At 54.6% G+C, this 16,610-nt stretch overlaps 1 protein-coding gene across 2 annotated transcripts in view; it reads left to right on the top strand.

Moving 5' to 3' along the window:
• The window catches only part of KCNJ6 (potassium inwardly rectifying channel subfamily J member 6), a 187,494-nt gene that overhangs the window by 133,384 nt on the left and 37,500 nt on the right, over nucleotides 1–16,610 (top strand). For both annotated transcript variants that reach the window (XM_045852345.1, XM_045852346.1), the window contains exon 3: nucleotides 13,885–14,805. In XM_045852345.1, coding sequence (XP_045708301.1) covers nucleotides 13,885–14,805 — 921 coding nt within the window. The remainder of the gene's footprint in view (nucleotides 1–13,884; nucleotides 14,806–16,610) is intronic.

The raw sequence follows: 16,610 nt of genomic DNA on the forward strand, positions 1-16,610 counted from the left end.
ATAACAGTTGACTGTAACTAAAACTTCAGAAAGCAAAACCCCAGTGAAGGGAGGACTGTCAAATACGTTTTCTATAGATCTTAGATGTGCATAGAGGTTGTCTTGATTGCCAATGAGCTTGAGAAATTCTCAGGGAAACATATATATATATATATATATATATAATCTCAGAATCCTTAATATGCTAACTTGTTCTAGAACTGTCCAAGACAATGACAGAGTAGGCAGCATTTTCTGAACTTATTATCCCTTTATTTCCCTTCCTTTCATTATCACCCTCCACCATCTCCCAGCAAAATGGGGTTCCTTCGCCCCCGTATCGAGGATGTAGGATGTGATGCAAGGCAGTGCTGAATTCAGCTGATACCTGCTCATGAAAGGTGATTGTTAAATATTCAGGGATTTTGAGAGCTGGTCAACAGTTGATACTATAGTTTGAAATCAGCCATGGTGGAAGCATTTACACCACAGAAATTGGCAAACGTTCAAATCAAGTCTTGTTTTGTTGGTTTGTTCATTTGTTTGTTTGCTTGTTTTACTTTTTCTATAAGCAACTTTAACAGCATGCCCCTGGGCTTAGCCCAGTTACAGAGTCTTCTGGGCTCGGAGGGGCCTCAGGGGTCTGTGGGTTCTCACACCTTGCTCTCCCCCACACCATCCAGACCGGGCCCCCAGTTCGGAGCCCACCGAGGCCCCAGCAATGTCCCACTCACACGGGAGCGGGGAAGACCCAGGCAGGGGGCTACACGCCACTCAAGTCCCCCCACCGAGGACCCCTGAGACCGTCCTCCCACTCTCAGCCTGTCTTGGGTGGGCAACCCACCCTGAGGTGTTTATAAAGTATCCACGGCCAACAAAATAATTTTGAGAGGAGAAATGATATTTCTGGAACATGGCAAAATAAAGAACCAGAAACCCATATCTCTGAATCTGGAAGATTCGGACCTCTGCTTGTCACACTTCCAGCCTCCAGGGGGCAGCACACGGTGAGTGCAGCCGACCAGAAGAACACTCGACACGCAGGAGGCCGCCACAAACAGAGCCCACGAGGCTGAACGCTCCCCCTTGGCTGGAGTCTTGCTTCAAGCGCCACTTGGAAGAGAACCCAGAATGCCAGCACAGCTCATAGAAGACCGAGTTGCTCAGAAAATAAACACAGAACAGATGCAGTAGGGGAGTCATGTTCTTCTCTGAAACCTGGGAGACACAAGCCTCAAGGAATTTCATCCTCCGTGCAAGAAGCCTTGTCGGAATTTACGGCTCAACGACCCTCGATGTGCTTTCCAGAGACAACCAGAGGCAGGGCACTTCGCCGGACACGCACCATTCGAGGGCCAGTTGCAGGCGGTGAATATGTATCAGGGCGAAGGCTGGTGGGGGCCGCCATCTGCCAGTAGTCCTGAGAGGGGAGACCGAGGTGCGGGGAAGGGAGGCCCAAGATAAGGGGCCAAGTGATTATTTGGAGACTTGGAGCTTCCGACCCTAAATCAGTGCATTCTCCTCTGCACAACTGTGGGTAGGGAAATGCTCATTTTTAAAAAAAAAATTTTTATTTATTTATTTTTAGAGAGGGAAGGGAGGGAGAAAGAAAGAGGGAGAGAGGGAGAAGGAGAGAAACATTAATATGTGGTTGCTGGGGGCCGTGGCCTGCAACCAAGGCATGTGCCCTGACTGGGAATCGAACCTGCGATGCTTTGGTTCGCAGCCTGAGCTCAATCCACTGAGCTACGCCAGCCGGGGCGGAAATGCTCATTTTTGAGAGCTGAGACAATGGCCAAGGGGAGCCGAATTCTCTTCAAAAGACCCTGACGTGCCAACTGCAGACTTCTCCAGAACAACACAGACTTAATGAAGTGCACATTGTAAGCCTTTTTGCATTCAAGTTTTGATAGGAATTTAAACATCTCGGTAAAAGCAATTCTGTTTTATTGATGCGGGAATTAGTGTAGCCACTGAAATACATGCAGAGCATGCCAGCCTCCACGGGGAAAAAAGAAGTCGGTGTTAGTCTGTTTAAAATGCTAGCTAGCACTTAAACTCCAAGCGCAAAACTAAACCACACAATGCCTGTGCAGTGCACATGAAAGGTGAAGGCTGGGAGGGCAATGAGGCCAGGAAATAACTGTCTCCCTGCGAAATTGAACACACCTCGTTAAAGCACAGAAAATACCCTGAAAGCCTGTCTTCCAGCCCCCACCCCTTCTTGGCTGGTGGCAGGCGGTGCCGCCCAACAGGTGTGGGTGCTGAGCCCTCAACTGCGTGGTCAGCACCCCCAGTGAATCCCCCAGGATCCTGCTCCTGCTCAAACCCGGTCGTTGTCACCCCCAGGAGAGGGGCAGCAGAGGAAACGAAATTCGATTTTCCACTTGCTACAGTTCTTAACGGCGAGGGGTTTGCAGGTAGCGGCCTGAGACTTTTGTCTACAGTTGGAGCTGTGGCTCGTGGGAGGGCTGGACTGACCGTTCCTTCCTCCTGTGCGAGGGCCCACGAGGTGGGGTGGTCGGCGCGGGCCCCCGCCGGCCTCGCCACAGAAAACGCACAAGGGAATGCCATGCTCACCGGGCAGCAAGGGACGGGTGACCCTCACAGGGCTGCCACCGCCCTCACTCAGGCGCTGAGCAGAGGCTTTGCAGGATTTGGCATCCCCCAGTTCCAGAACCTGAGTGAGGGTCCTGCGTCTGTCTCCGCTCTGGTAGGAGCTGAGAGCGCACGTTCTAGCCCGTCCCTGCCCTGCTCACGCCCCGTGGGGAGCTGGATCTGTTCTGGTAGGGTGGATGGCCGCAGTCCGCGGGCAGGAAGGAGAGAGGACTGGACTGGCTCTCTCTGCCCTAAGCTGGGCACGATCTTGTCACCCGTGCTGTTCCTTGCATGGTGCCATCAGCAGACGGGAAAGAGGTGGTCTTCTCTCTGAAGGCGATGCTTGGCTTTGCGTTTCATTCCTTCCCAACCCCTGGGAGACCTTCCAGAATTTTCCTTCCAGAATTTTCTTCCAGAATTTTCCTTGCTCCATTTCCATTGCCTCCTTCCCTCCTTCATTTGGAAAGACCACCCTGCCACCTCCCTTCACCTACAGACAGAAGTCCCTTGCAGCGTCAGCCCATCGTCACCCTCTTCCCCTGCAGCCTGACACCCCTGACCGCCCTGCTCAGAGTGGCCGGTGGTCTCGGGGCTGCCAAACCCAGCAGCCCCTCCTCCGCTGAACGCACCTCCCCGGCCTCTCTGAGCTGGACCCGCCGTGTCTGTGGAGCCTCCTCACCACCCTGACCACCCCCGCTCACCTCCTGCGCCCTCAGGTCCTCCTGAGCCCTCCCTGTGCACTTCCTTCCTTGGTGGTGCCTCCGCCCGCCACTCGCAGGGACGGTCCATCCATTCACTCCGCACTGCGGGGCTGGGACGTCTCCCTTCCCAGTCTAAGATTTTTGTCAAAGACAGCAGAATTGTCCCACTTCCCAGAATCTACCTGCCACATTAAATCCTAGAAAGGACGTTTTTCTGATCCAGCCCCTACGCCTTTGTCTCCACCATCCCCACCCTGGTGTTAGCTGACCTTTGCCCCGGGCATGACCCCTCAAACCCATCTCTCCTTTATTTGAACTTCTTCCCCTCTCCTGGGATCATTCACCCCACGGAACAAGAGGGAGGCAAGATCCTTGTTGCCACTCTTATCCTCACATTGTACACACGCGCGTGCAAACACTATTGCAGAAGAGAAAGAACATGAGCCTCAGCATCTTGCCCCCCTGACGGAGGGTCCTGGGCCCGCCCGATGTCAGAGGTGTCCACCTCGGCACGTGACTCAGCCCTGTGGACCCCCGCCGTTTTGTCTGCGAGACGGGCCGACCCTCTCTGTGTGGCTACAGCGCCCGGGCCTGTGCCTGACACGCAGCAGCTGTTCCGTGAGGGCTGGCTTTCCTCCCTCCACACCCCAGGGTCACGGTCCCTCCCCACCGCCTGCAGGGTGCCACTGCTGACCTCTGCCTCTGACGTGCTAGAACGTTCCTGGTCTCGCGTCCACTGTCGGATGCAACTTCACGTGGATGAGGGACGCGCTGCAGGTCCCGTGCTACCAAGCAGGCTCTCCCCTTCCGGAGGGGTCTGTCCGCCTGTGTCCCAGATTGCTTCTGGCTTCCCTGCAGTTTCCAGGACAATGCTGAGCTCATACAAAGTGACTATGATAGCTCCAAATCGAGGACCTTCTTCGGCTCAGATGCAATCATAATTGCTACCCTTTGTTCCATGGCCGTTGTGTACCACGTGCTGTGCTCACACCATGTATAATATTTCTTTTTCACAGAAGCCGGCGAGGTAGGTCTTATTACTCTCGTTCTACCGTGGGGGAAACTGGGAATCAGAGACAGGGTGGCTGAGCAAATGCACACAGACTGCAGTGGCCCCGCAGGGCTCCAGCCCAGGCCCGCCCAGCGCCACAGCCCTTCCCCTCGCCTTGTCACCAGGCTGCGTGCCAAGGAGCAGTGCAGCACTTGCTCTCTCCCCAACCCAGCGGGGTAGCATTTCACCCCATGTGCAGAGGAAGCCCCCACGGCTCCCGGTGCCCCCTTGGTGGCTAGCACAGCCCCACCCCGGAGTCTTCTGGAGCAGCAGAGGGGTCCTGGCTCCAGAGGAAACCACCGAGTCCCACTGGCTACGCACGGGATAAAGAATGGAGGAGAAGGAACGAAACGGTGCCCAAGGTCCCAGGACTGGAGCCCGCCCATACGGTGCCCTGTCCTCTGAGCAGACTCAGGCCCGAGAGCAGGCACACGGCTGGGCGGCCAGAGCCCAGACCGCACTGGGCCCCCGCGCCCCCCCACCCCCCGCCCCGTGCCCCCCACGCCCGGGCACCTGCGCAGCAGACCACCCCCACCGTGCGGGCAGCGGGCCTGAGCGGTGCCTACAGGCTCTAACTGCCGAACGCTCTAACTCTTGAAACCACCTTTAAGAGAGAACTCAGGATACGGAAGGCCAGTCTCCTCGGTCCAGCCCAGGGTGGCCTGACATTCCCGTCCTTGAAGCAATGAAACGGCTCATTGCACCCAGGCCTGTCGCAACAGCAGGGCAGCCGGCGTCAGCCCTCTGGCCTTGCAGCGGGGCCCGGACCTTCTGAATGGAGGTTCCCAGAGGGAGGCCCCCAGGGCACCGTTTCGACAGGACCCTCGGCCCTTTGGTGGCCGTCACCATCCCCAGAGGAATGGCGGAGCGTTCTTCCGCACGGCGGTGACTTTATTGCAATCGTTTCCCATAGTCACAGTAGCTCGAGGCGCAGAACAAGCCAGCTCACCTTCCCAGGACGCAGCAGACACAAGTGACAAGTGTCACCACCAGTCCCCAAAGCGGGAAGATCCTCAGATGAGGACTCACAGAGGAGACAAGCGTCGGGGCAAAGGGTCCAAAGGAAACCACCGACTTTACACTGTAGGCACCACCGGCGGCTGCAGCCCAGTCTTCCAGTCCTGTCCGGGCCGTGGAACGGGGAGGGGGGGGGGGTGTCCAAAAGGGCAGGGACGGCGGTCACAGGACAGGCCCCCCCGCCGGCCTCCGTCTGCAGCGTCTTCACCCGGAGCCCACTGCGGTCTGCGAACCTCCTGCTGAAGCCTCGTAGAAGCTAATCCTCCCTCATTTAGAAAACATGCATGCTTTGCTTTTCCTAAGACAATTTATTTTCAGTGTGGTAAAAAATACATAACATAAAATGTACCATTTTAACGATTTTTAAACATCCAGTTCTGTAGCATGGAGCTGCAGTCGCGCTGCCGTGCAACCATCGCCGCCCCCTGCCCCATCTCCAGAACTTCCCGATCTTCCCGAACAGAAACTCCACGCGCATTAAACATTCACCACCCTCCCCACCCGGCCCCTGGCACCCACCACTTTCTGCCTCCGTGTGTTCAGCTCCTCGGATACCTCTTGTGTCTGGCCCGTGCCGCTTGGCGTGATGCCCTTCAGGTTCCATCCTGCTGCCGCAGGTGTCAGGACATCCCTCCCTCTGAGGCCGAGTGGATGGACGGACCACATTGCGCTCACCCGCGCCTCAGCGCACGGACGCTCGGGGGGCTTCCGCCCCCCAGCCACTGGGAACGGTGCTGCTGCGTGGACCTGGGTGCACAGCTGTCTGCTCCTGTGTCTTTTCCTGGCCGGTGAAGATGGGGAAAGCGTTGCCTAGTCTGGGATTTTGCTGAGTCCTGCTCTCTGCATTGCTGGATGCAGGTTTAATTCAGTACATCTGCCGAAATGCGGTTTTCTTGACATTCGTGCTGGAAAACGAGCCAGCGTGAGCTCCCTCATGACACAAAGCCTGCGAGAGGCGTCTCCTCTTGCGTTCCCTTCCCATCTGGCTCCCTTCCCCCCCGCACCTCGCACCTGCCTCTCGGGGGGCAAGTGTCATCCCTTTGGCTGTGTTTCCTGTCCCTCCACCTCTGCTCTTGACCGTGTCGCATGTCAACTGCTACTCCGCCAACACCTCCCTCCGCCCCTGCCTCTTCCTTATAGCCCCAGCCTCTCCCCTCCGGCTTCTTCTCCGCACGTACATATGCTCAGAACTCCCCCATTTCCATAAACATCCCTCTACACACACACGCACGCTCGCGAGTGCGCATCCTGCTCCGTCAGCCAACACATGCCTCCAGGTCCTCTCTCACCTCCTCCCAGATCGACCTCTCCTCCACCCTCTGAGACCTGGCGGGTCTAGAACCCCCCCACTGACTGGACACCACTCTCACCAAAGTCACCAGCTGTATCCGTTTCCTGGGGCAAAGTCACAGATCTGAACCTTTGTCCGTGGGATAAAACATTTGGATTTATAGGTTTAAACCGGTTTGCCCTTCTATGGGCAGCAGAGCGTGGACACCCCCATGTATGCAATGGTTTTATTAGAAACCAAAACGTGGGAAGCGCTGGAAGGGGCTGCCTGAAGTGCGCTCTTGTTACACGCTCAAAACGGCCCTTCTTACGGGTTCAGGGCTCGTAAAATGAACAAAGCGAACGACAAAGCCCCTGGAATGAGAGGAGTCGGCTTGTGTTTCGGTTTCAGGGGGTCCTCCGGAAGACGCCGTGAGTCACGTAAGGAGAGAACACGACACGGCGGCTTAAACAACAGAAACGTATCCTCTCCCAGCCCTGGAGGTCCGAGTCCACAACCCAGGTGTCCGCGGGGCCCTGCGCCTCAGAGCGCTCTGGGGGAGGGTCCCTCCAGCCTCTCTCGGCTTCCGGCAGCTCCAGGCTTCCTTGGGCTTGCGAAGCGTCACCCCAATCCCTGCCTCTGCCCCCACACGGCCTCTCCCGTGTCTCTGTACCTTTGCTTTCGTCCCTTCCTGTCTCTGACGAGGGTGGTCCAGTGGATTTGGGCTCCCCCCCAATCCAGTATGACCGAGTCTTGACCCTTACGTTCGTTACATCTGCAAAGACCCTATTTGCAAAGAAGGTCACAATCTGAGGTTCGGGTTGGACACAAATTTTGGGGGAGATGCTACTCAACCCAGTGCATTTGTGAATCCCAGTCTTCAGGCCCTGTGGACACCGCTCGGGGGCCCTACACGGCACCTGTTCTGAATTTAAAACAGAAACGGCTTCATGTTTCCTGCTTACTTTTCAGATGATAGGAGCACATTAAGGGAAAATTCAAGTATAGAAAAATCAAAGAGAAAGCAAAAACACCCCCGAACTTACAACTCAGAGATGGGTCAAATGAACGTCTTGGAGAAGGTTCTTCTACACACACACACACACACACACACACACACGCACCAACATACACACATTATTGCCGGAAGGCAATAGACGCCAAAGGGACCACTGGGTCCTCATTCTGCTTTTTCACCCAGCTCGATGGCATGGGCAACCTGCCAGGGCGGTGAACACATGCCCATTTGGTCGGCAAGCAGGTCCTCTGCACTGGGCACTTACTCCAGGGCCCGAGATCCACCTGAGAATAAAACACACAGAGATGCCTGACCTTGACAACGTCCCCTCCCCCAGGGGCCAACAGACAACAGAAAATCGAAAGAGTAGATAGCGTCTCATGCTGGAAGGCGGAAAGAGCAATGAAGAAGTATACACGGTGGTACAAGAAGGGGGACCTCAGAAATGGGCGGCAGCGATTACCATTTCCAGGGGTAAACATGGGCATCATTAAGAAGGTGATCTTTGCACAAAGAGGTAAAGCCCCCAAAACACTGGGAAATCATTTTTCACGGCTGCATAGTATGCCACAGATTACGTCTGCAACGATGCGTTTGACTGGTGCTCTGTCGATAGATACTGCGGTTGTGCCCAGTTTCCCACTGCCGTGAGAGAGGTTGCCACATAGCCCTGTCTACAGCTGAGGAACGTTTGTGCAATTAATCCCTTCGAGTGAATGTCTCCACTCCAACCCAAGACATCCAATCACTTCTGCATGATGATACTTACTGCCACCCTGCCCTCCGCAAACACCGCCGGTTCACACCTCCACCACCCACTGCCTTCCCGACGCACACTCCCCACGCCGCACTTGTCGTTTGTTTTTCATTTTGCCAACTTTAGGGTAAAAAAATATTATATTTGTATCACTTTTACTTCGCCATGGTTGAACAGTCTTTCCAGATGCTTATTATTCTGTGTACTTGTTCTCTTATCGGCTCCCTGTTCATTTCCTTTCGTCATGTTTTCCTAAGGGATATTTATTGCTTTCGTAAATCGGAAATGTGTGTTGTGTGTCACAAATGTTTTTTTCCTGGTTTACCTTCTTACTTTTTTTACAAACATTTCAAACGTTTATATTGAGAAAAATACCAGTGCTTTAAAGTAGTTTCTGGATTCCTATCATGGTTAGAAAGGCTTCCCCACTTTTGGAATTCTAAAAATGCATCTCTACCCCTGTCATTTTTCTTTTTCTTTTTTGCATTTAAGTTTTGAGTTCACTTGGAATTTATTCTGATATAAGAAATAAGGAAGGGATTCATCCTTTTTCTCCCAAGTGGGCAGGAGCTAAGAAGCACCCCCATGCCTGCCCCCTGAGATGGGGGGCGCGCCTGGCCCCCGCCCCATTTCTCTCCTCCTTCTCCTCGCCTCTCTCTCCCACTCCCTCTCAGCACCTCCTCCGACTCCTCTACTGCTGGTTTCTGAATGCACTTGTTTCCCAGGATCCCGCCTTCTAGGTTCTCTTCTCCCTCTGCACAGTCCCTCCAGCACCCCCATCCACGCCCATGATCACAGCTCTCCCTCGGATGCACTGGGAACCTCCACCGCGGGAGCCCGGCCAGGTCACTGATGAGCTTCAGCCCCACACACCTAACTTCCCACAGGAGAGTTCTCCTGCGTGGCTGCGGGCACCTCGGACGGAACCAGCCCAAGCCGGCACCATCCTCGGTCCCGTTTGTCTCACCCAGCCCGCCGGCCGTACCCCACACCTCCTCCTGCCCCCCAGTTCTGCTCCTTACCCATTGCCCTGTCTTCACCCTCCCGGCTGCTCCCCGATTCATCACCCGGCCATTCCTCCCTCTAACGGGCATCGCTCTGGTCCAGGGTTCAGCAAATGACAGCCCCGAAGTCAAATCCAGCCTACGGCCTCTTTTGGCACTGCCCACGAGCTAAGAATAGTTTTACATTTTTTACGAGTTGTAAAAGTTTTTTAATAAAATGGAAAAAGTGGGCAACGGAGGCCTATGTTGCCTGTGAAGTCTAAAATACTCACTGTTGGCCCTTTACATGCAAAATGCTCGCCAATGCTCGCCTCCAATCGCCACCCCACACCACTGCCCCCCACGGGGGTCCTTCTAAAACACGTGAGATGTTCAACCACACTACTCCCCAGTGTAAGACCAGGCTCCCCAGTCTGGAACAGCCGGGCGCTCTTCCGCCGCCATCTCTGCCCTCCCCAGGCAAAGCCCTTTGGTGCCTTCGAGACTGTTACACCTACAGTTGCCTCTCTTCGAGGGCCCCAACACCCGAGCCTTTGTCTGCTGGAAGAAAGCATAGAGCACCCCCTCACTGAGCAAACCCGTCCCGCTCTCCACCCCTTGCCTCTCTCTCCACGTTGTGTATCAGCTTGTGGCTGACGTCCTGCCCGAGGCATGCCTGTCCGGGGGGCGGGTCCTTGCAAAGCTCGGTAATGGACCCCACACGGTGAAGTAGCCTACGTGTTAAACCACCCCCTCTACTCAGAGTGTTACAGCAAAGCTACCATGCTCTTGGTTCACGGGGTCACGGGGAGAAAAGTGCAAGAAAAGTGCAAGAAAAGTGGGCTGTGTCTGACACACCACCAGGGACTTTCAGTTGCATAAGAGGTATTGGGTGGGTTATTTTTTTTAATTGTGGTAAATGATATGTGACATACAAATTTACTATTTTAATCACTCGAAGCATACAATCCAGTGGCATTAGGAACATTCACGATGCTGCACAACCATCACCACCATCCATCTCCAGAACTGGTTTATCATCACAGATAACCCCCTTTCTTCCTGCCCCTGGCCCCTGGCCACCTCTGTTCTTCTCTCTGCATGGATGGGTCTACTCCGGCTCCTCATAGAAGTGAAATCATGTACCGCTTGTTCTTTCGTGTCTGGCTTATGTCACCTACCACCGTGTTCTCAAGGGTCATCCCCCCTGTCGCACAGGTCGGATTTCCGTCCTTTGTAGGGCTGAATAACACTGCACTCTGCGTGTGCGCCGCATTCTGTTTCTCCGCGCCTCCGCTGGCGGGCACCAGGGCTGTCTCCACCTTCAGGTACTGTGAGCGGTGCCGCCGTGAACACCGGTGTGCGCGCCCTGTCTGAGCCCCTGCTTTCAATTGCTGGGGCACATCATTCTGTTCACCTTTTGGAGGAACCCACAGAAGTTGCGCGATTTATATCCCCCCCCCACAAAAAATGCACCCAGGGTCCAACTTCTCCACATCCTCACTAATGCTGCTCATTTTCCTTTTTTGGGGGAAGGGAATAGAAATCCTACTGAGTATGCAGTGGCATCTCATTGTGGCTTTGGCCTGCACTTCCTTAACGATCAGGGATCCGGTGACGCTGAGCATCTCTCCATGTGCTTCCTGGCCATCTGGTCGTCTTCTCTGGGGAAGTGCCTATTCAAGTCAAGTCCCTTGCCCATCTCCAAATTAGGTTTGTTTTGTTGTTGTTGTCGTCGACTTGGATAAATTCTTTGTATGGTTTGGACAGGAGCCCCCGATCACCCCCCGGCAGAAGGGCAGGGGCACGGGAGGGGCGCAGACCCTGTGGAAGGCCAGGAGGGCACGCCTGCCCCAGACGGGCCAGGACCCAGCACGCGGCCACCCACCCCTCAGAGCAGAGGCGGCCAGGACGCGTGCTCCGGTCTCGAGCTGGAAAAGGGGGAAAAACAGTCTGGAGGGTCTGCTGGCAGAGCCCCAGCGCCGTCTCACTCCCCGCTCAGACAGGTCCCGCCAGCTCAGGCCAGACGGCTGGAGCTCGGAGGGTACAGACAAGCCAGGAAAGGGGGGGAAGCAGCTTCCATGTGGGCTGTGGGGGTGGGTGTAGATTTCCTCCGTGACATTTTTGAGTACGAAACAGCACTGAAGACGGTTAAAACGGAGCTAATCCGACCAAGCGCCTTCTTCTGCTGAAGGCCTCCAGTAGGGAGGGCTGCAGGGGGGTGGGGGGCCTTGCACAGCGAGAGCGCTCACCCCTCCCCAGGGCGAAGCGACACCGTACACGGGGCGCCCAGAAAAGGCCCCCCAACCTGGAAGGGCCTGAGCCCAGAGCTTGTCCCTCATGAAGTTATAGTCTGAGGCTCCCACTCAGGGCAAAATTAACAGAAAGAGCTCTACAAGGCCACTCTGGACCACAAACCTCACGCCTTCTAGAGGGTTCTGGTCGTGAGTGGGGCATCGGCTCACTTCCGTGTAGATTCACCATCCGGTCCCCACCTCAGCGGCCACCCTCCGACTCCTGTCCTGACACCACTCGCAGGACAAAAGGGAAAGCTTCTCCTCCCTTACCAGCGAAAGGCCGTCGAGGGCAGGGAGTCGAAAGTCCAAGTTGCCAAACCCAGGAGCCTGCTCCGTGGACCAGCGGCTGTCTCTCCCCTGCGCCGAAAGATGAAAACAGATCTATGCGGCTGATGTGTAAGGAAACTAACCACCAGGAACAAGGCTCATCCATAACTTTAGTTAGTGCCACTCGAGTCCCACCCCCAGCTGTTTTCTGAACGAGATAAGTGTGTTCTCAACAGACGGCATTCCACCTTGGACCAAGGGGAAACACACGTTGCCACGGACAGAAGCCCAGGGCGGAAAACTGCTTCCAAACCCTTTAGAAAGATTCCTGGGTACTGGCTGAACCAGTAACTTCTCATGGTGGTTTATACATGTTTGCACAGTAACAGTGCCGGTTCCAAACTTCCCTCCGCACTCGGATTCTGGAAGAGCTTTCCCAATGCATCAGTAACTAAGGATTACACCCTGTGATGGATTCAGGATTCATTCATCACAACGGGATGAATTTTCCCTGAATTTTTCAGGAACAATAACCACAGGCCAAAACTGCAGAGATTCAATGTCGAGGCAGACACCAAATCAAATGTGTAGACACTTAAAAAAAGAGCAATTTTCCACACTTTGTTTAACCTTGACATTGAATCAACCAAGAAAAACTGGAATTTTCTTTTAAACACTGAAATTTCACGATTTAAAGACCTCACTCAAAATTTGTACCCCAAGCCCTGGCTAGCATAGCTCGGTGGATTGAGTGAGGGCTGTGAACCAAAGTGTCACAGGTTCGAACCTCAGTCAGGGCACATGCCTAGGTTGCAGGCCATGACCCCCAGCAACCACACATTGATGTTTCTCTCTCTCTCTCTCTCTCTCTCTCTCCCTCTCTCTCCCTCTCTTCCCTCTCTAAAAATAAATAAATAAAATCTTTAAAAAAAAAATTCATACCCCAAACATAGGTAGCTCAGGAAGAATTTCCGACAGAGGAATATTTATTGCACGTCTGTCCCGGGCAGGTATGTGGTTTCGTCCGACCTTAGAACAACCCCATACACTTGGTTCTGTGGCGGTCACCTCGTAAATGTGGAAACTGAGGCTCGGTGACTTCAGATGGTGTCTTAAGTCTGCTGGGGCTGCCACCCCAGGGTGCCACACACTGCGGGGGGGGGGGGCTTAAACGACAGAAATGTATGGTCTCACGGTTCTGGGGGCTGGGGATCTAAGGTCCAGGCACCAGCAGGGTCGGGCTCTGGAGGCTCTGGCTGGTCTGGAAGACCTTCCCTCCCTGCTCGCAGACGGCTGCCCCCTCCCTGCCCTCACACGTCCCTCCCTCTGTGTGCACATCCCTGGTGTGGCGTTTCTTCCTCTTCCTATAAGGGCACCAGTCCTATTGAATTAGGGCCCCTCCTCATAGGGCCTCATTTAACCCTGATTCCCTCCGTAAAGGCCTCATCTCCAAATGCAGTGACATTAGAGGCTACTAGGGCCTCAACAAATGGGTTTGGCGGGGCGAGGCTGGGGCACACTTCAGTCCATAGCAAATAGCGTGCCCGAGAGCCCACGCCTGCCAAGTGGAGGAAGGGAGACTGTCGGGATCTGAGCATTTATCGGGGTGAGCAGCCCCCCACCCCCCGGGCCCAAGCATCTCGGGTGAGGTGGGGAGACCTCTGGCTGTAAGAGCTGACTCTTGGAACTTGCCTGCAAGGGGGCGGTTTCACAGCAGGGAGCTCTGTGCCGGTGGGAAGGGCGGAGGAGTTCTTACACAGAGGGAGTCCGAGCCAGCTAGAGACCTGTCCAGATGATGCCACGTAAAAACGGCTTCATCTGCCCTGTTAACCGCTCCACAAGTAGAGTCTGGCCTCACTCTCTCACACGGGACCCCGTGTGGCTTCCACCATCACCCAAGGGCCGCATTTCACTCGGTTTTTCTTTTCTTTTCCCCACACCACCAGCTAACGTCCTGGAGGGCGACTCCATGGACCAGGACGTGGAGAGTCCTGTGGCCACTCACCAGCCAAAGCTGCCTAAGCAGGCCAGGGACGACCTGCCGCGCCACGTCAGCCGCGACCGGACCAAGAGGAAAATCCAGCGGTACGTGCGGAAGGACGGCAAGTGCAACGTGCACCACGGCAACGTGCGCGAGACCTACCGCTACCTGACCGACATCTTCACCACCCTGGTGGACCTCAAGTGGAGGTTCAACCTGCTGATCTTCGTCATGGTGTACACGGTGACGTGGCTCTTCTTCGGCATGATCTGGTGGCTCATCGCGTACATCCGGGGGGACATGGACCACATCGAGGACCCCTCGTGGACTCCCTGCGTCACCAACCTCAACGGCTTCGTCTCTGCTTTTTTATTCTCCATAGAGACGGAGACCACCATCGGCTACGGCTACCGGGTCATCACGGACAAGTGCCCCGAGGGGATCATTCTCCTCCTCATCCAGTCCGTGCTGGGGTCCATTGTGAACGCATTCATGGTGGGGTGCATGTTTGTGAAAATATCGCAGCCCAAGAAGAGGGCGGAGACCCTGGTTTTCTCCACCCACGCGGTGATCTCCATGCGGGACGGCAAGCTGTGCCTGATGTTTCGAGTGGGGGACCTTCGGAACTCCCACATCGTGGAGGCTTCCATCAGGGCCAAGCTGATCAAGTCCAAACAGACCTCGGAGGGGGAGTTCATCCCTTTGAACCAGACGGACATCAACGTCGGGTACTACACCGGGGATGACCGCCTGTTCCTGGTGTCCCCGCTCATCATCAGTCACGAGATCAACCAGCAGAGTCCCTTCTGGGAGATCTCCAAAGCCCAGCTGCCCAAAGAGGAACTGGAGATTGTGGTCATCCTGGAAGGGATGGTGGAGGCGACAGGTAAGGCGCGCTGTGTCCTGGGGTCTCTGTGGGATCCGGCTCACTTTAGACCGGCGTTCACGGTCTCACTCACGGTAGGTATGGAAAACTGAGCCTCACTCACCACTGACACCCTCCCCTCGCTTCGCGGAAGAGCATGCCTGTGTCTTATAACTCAAGTCCGCCCACCAAGATGTCTAATCATGGAGCTTTTCAAGAGCCCTTTGGAAACCAATTAAGAAATATTTTTAAAATATTGCTTACAAAAGAATATTTTAAAAATATTTCTTAAAATGAAATGTATGTCAAAATTCCAGATGTTTACTTAAGTTAACATTTATCTCTAAGGTGCTTTTTAAATGGCTCTAAAACATGGCTTAATTTAAATACTTGAGGTTATTAATGGCCAACGCAGGAAGGAGAAATTACGCCTTTCAAAGGAGGCCTGACAAATTGCTTTAATAAAAAGGTACTTTCCCCCTCATCTTGGGGAGCCGCGTGCACGGCCCATAGCTGTTTTTTCTTTCACACCAAGTGAGTGCTGGCGTCCGTCTCCCTCCGCACCCTGCCCGCTGAGCCCCCAGCAGGCACGGCGCGGCAGACCCAGGGAGTGACTCTGGCGAAGCAAGAAAAAACGGAAGATCCACTCCTCAGGACCCTGCCGAACCCTTCTGCTGTCAGCAGCTCATCACCGGTATGTTTGGGGAAAGATGCTCTGTTCCCAGAAGAGAGAAATGGTCAGGTTTTAATTGAAGTCCTCACTCACAGCCGAACTTCACGCATATGACACACCCCAACGGCAAAGCAGGTTCTGCCTATATTTATCTGGAACATTCCACAAAGCAGAGCCATAAATTCCGACTCAAGCTAATGGTGGTGCTCCACGGGAAACGTATGAAGGTCATTAATTTCCTGACTGCTCTTCTGGGTATTGACGGTAGCTTTGGGGTCCTCTTTAATTATACCACTGGCCCTTCTGTGCGTTGAAGGCTTCCTCAGGAGGCTCAGGGTTGGTGGATGGGCTCTGAAAACGCATGGCCATCAGCCTGGCCCCCGATTCCTCATGAGCCCATCAGCTGACCTCTGTCACCCCTTCAAAGGCCAGGCACGGGTCCCACGTTTCTGCCTCCCTGTCCCCAGCAGGCACGGTTGTAACCTCCAACAAATTTCGCTCACAGTGGTGGGAGCTTCTGCAGTCGGTTTATGAATGCAGCAAGCAACGAACGTGTGAGTGGCAGGCTTTGCGTGGAGCTCAGGGACTGAGTGGGCTCTTTTCCATAGAACTAACGCCACGTGGACCTAACCTGGAAACGGATCTAAAGAATAACAAATTATTATTGCGAAATATTAAGGGAATGTGATAGATGGGAACAGGGCTATCGGTACCTTTAGCCTGACTTTGGGTGCATTTGGGAAGCAATGGTTGGGGCGGGGAGGGGAAGGGAGAAAAGGAGGAGGAAGGAGGGGAGGGTGTGACTTGAACAGGAGCTCTGTCGTTTCCCACAGACCGGCCCCTCCCCCACGGGGCTGAGCACAGGGACTCAGGATCCCCCTGGGGGTGGCCCCTGAGGCGCAGCCTCTGGCAGCATCCACTGGCCCCTGGTGATGCTCATGTAATAATGGGTTTCTCACTACAAATCTCCCAAGAGGACATGGTGGGGGGCGGGGTGACAGTGAACAAGCCTTATTACCGTTGCATCTCTGAACTCAAGAAGCAAAAGCCACCGCAACTGTGTACCTTCTGGCTAGTGGTGTTCACCTGAGCTTCAAACTAGAGGAGCTGTTCCTTCAAAACAAAGCCCAGTCTCAAAAAGAAATTAATGAAT

The sequence above is a fragment of the Phyllostomus hastatus genome, unplaced genomic scaffold (genome assembly GCF_019186645.2).
Source record: "Phyllostomus hastatus isolate PE091 unplaced genomic scaffold, TTU_PhHast_1.1 phas_contig_948, whole genome shotgun sequence".
NCBI classification, from domain to species: domain Eukaryota; kingdom Metazoa; phylum Chordata; class Mammalia; order Chiroptera; family Phyllostomidae; genus Phyllostomus; species Phyllostomus hastatus.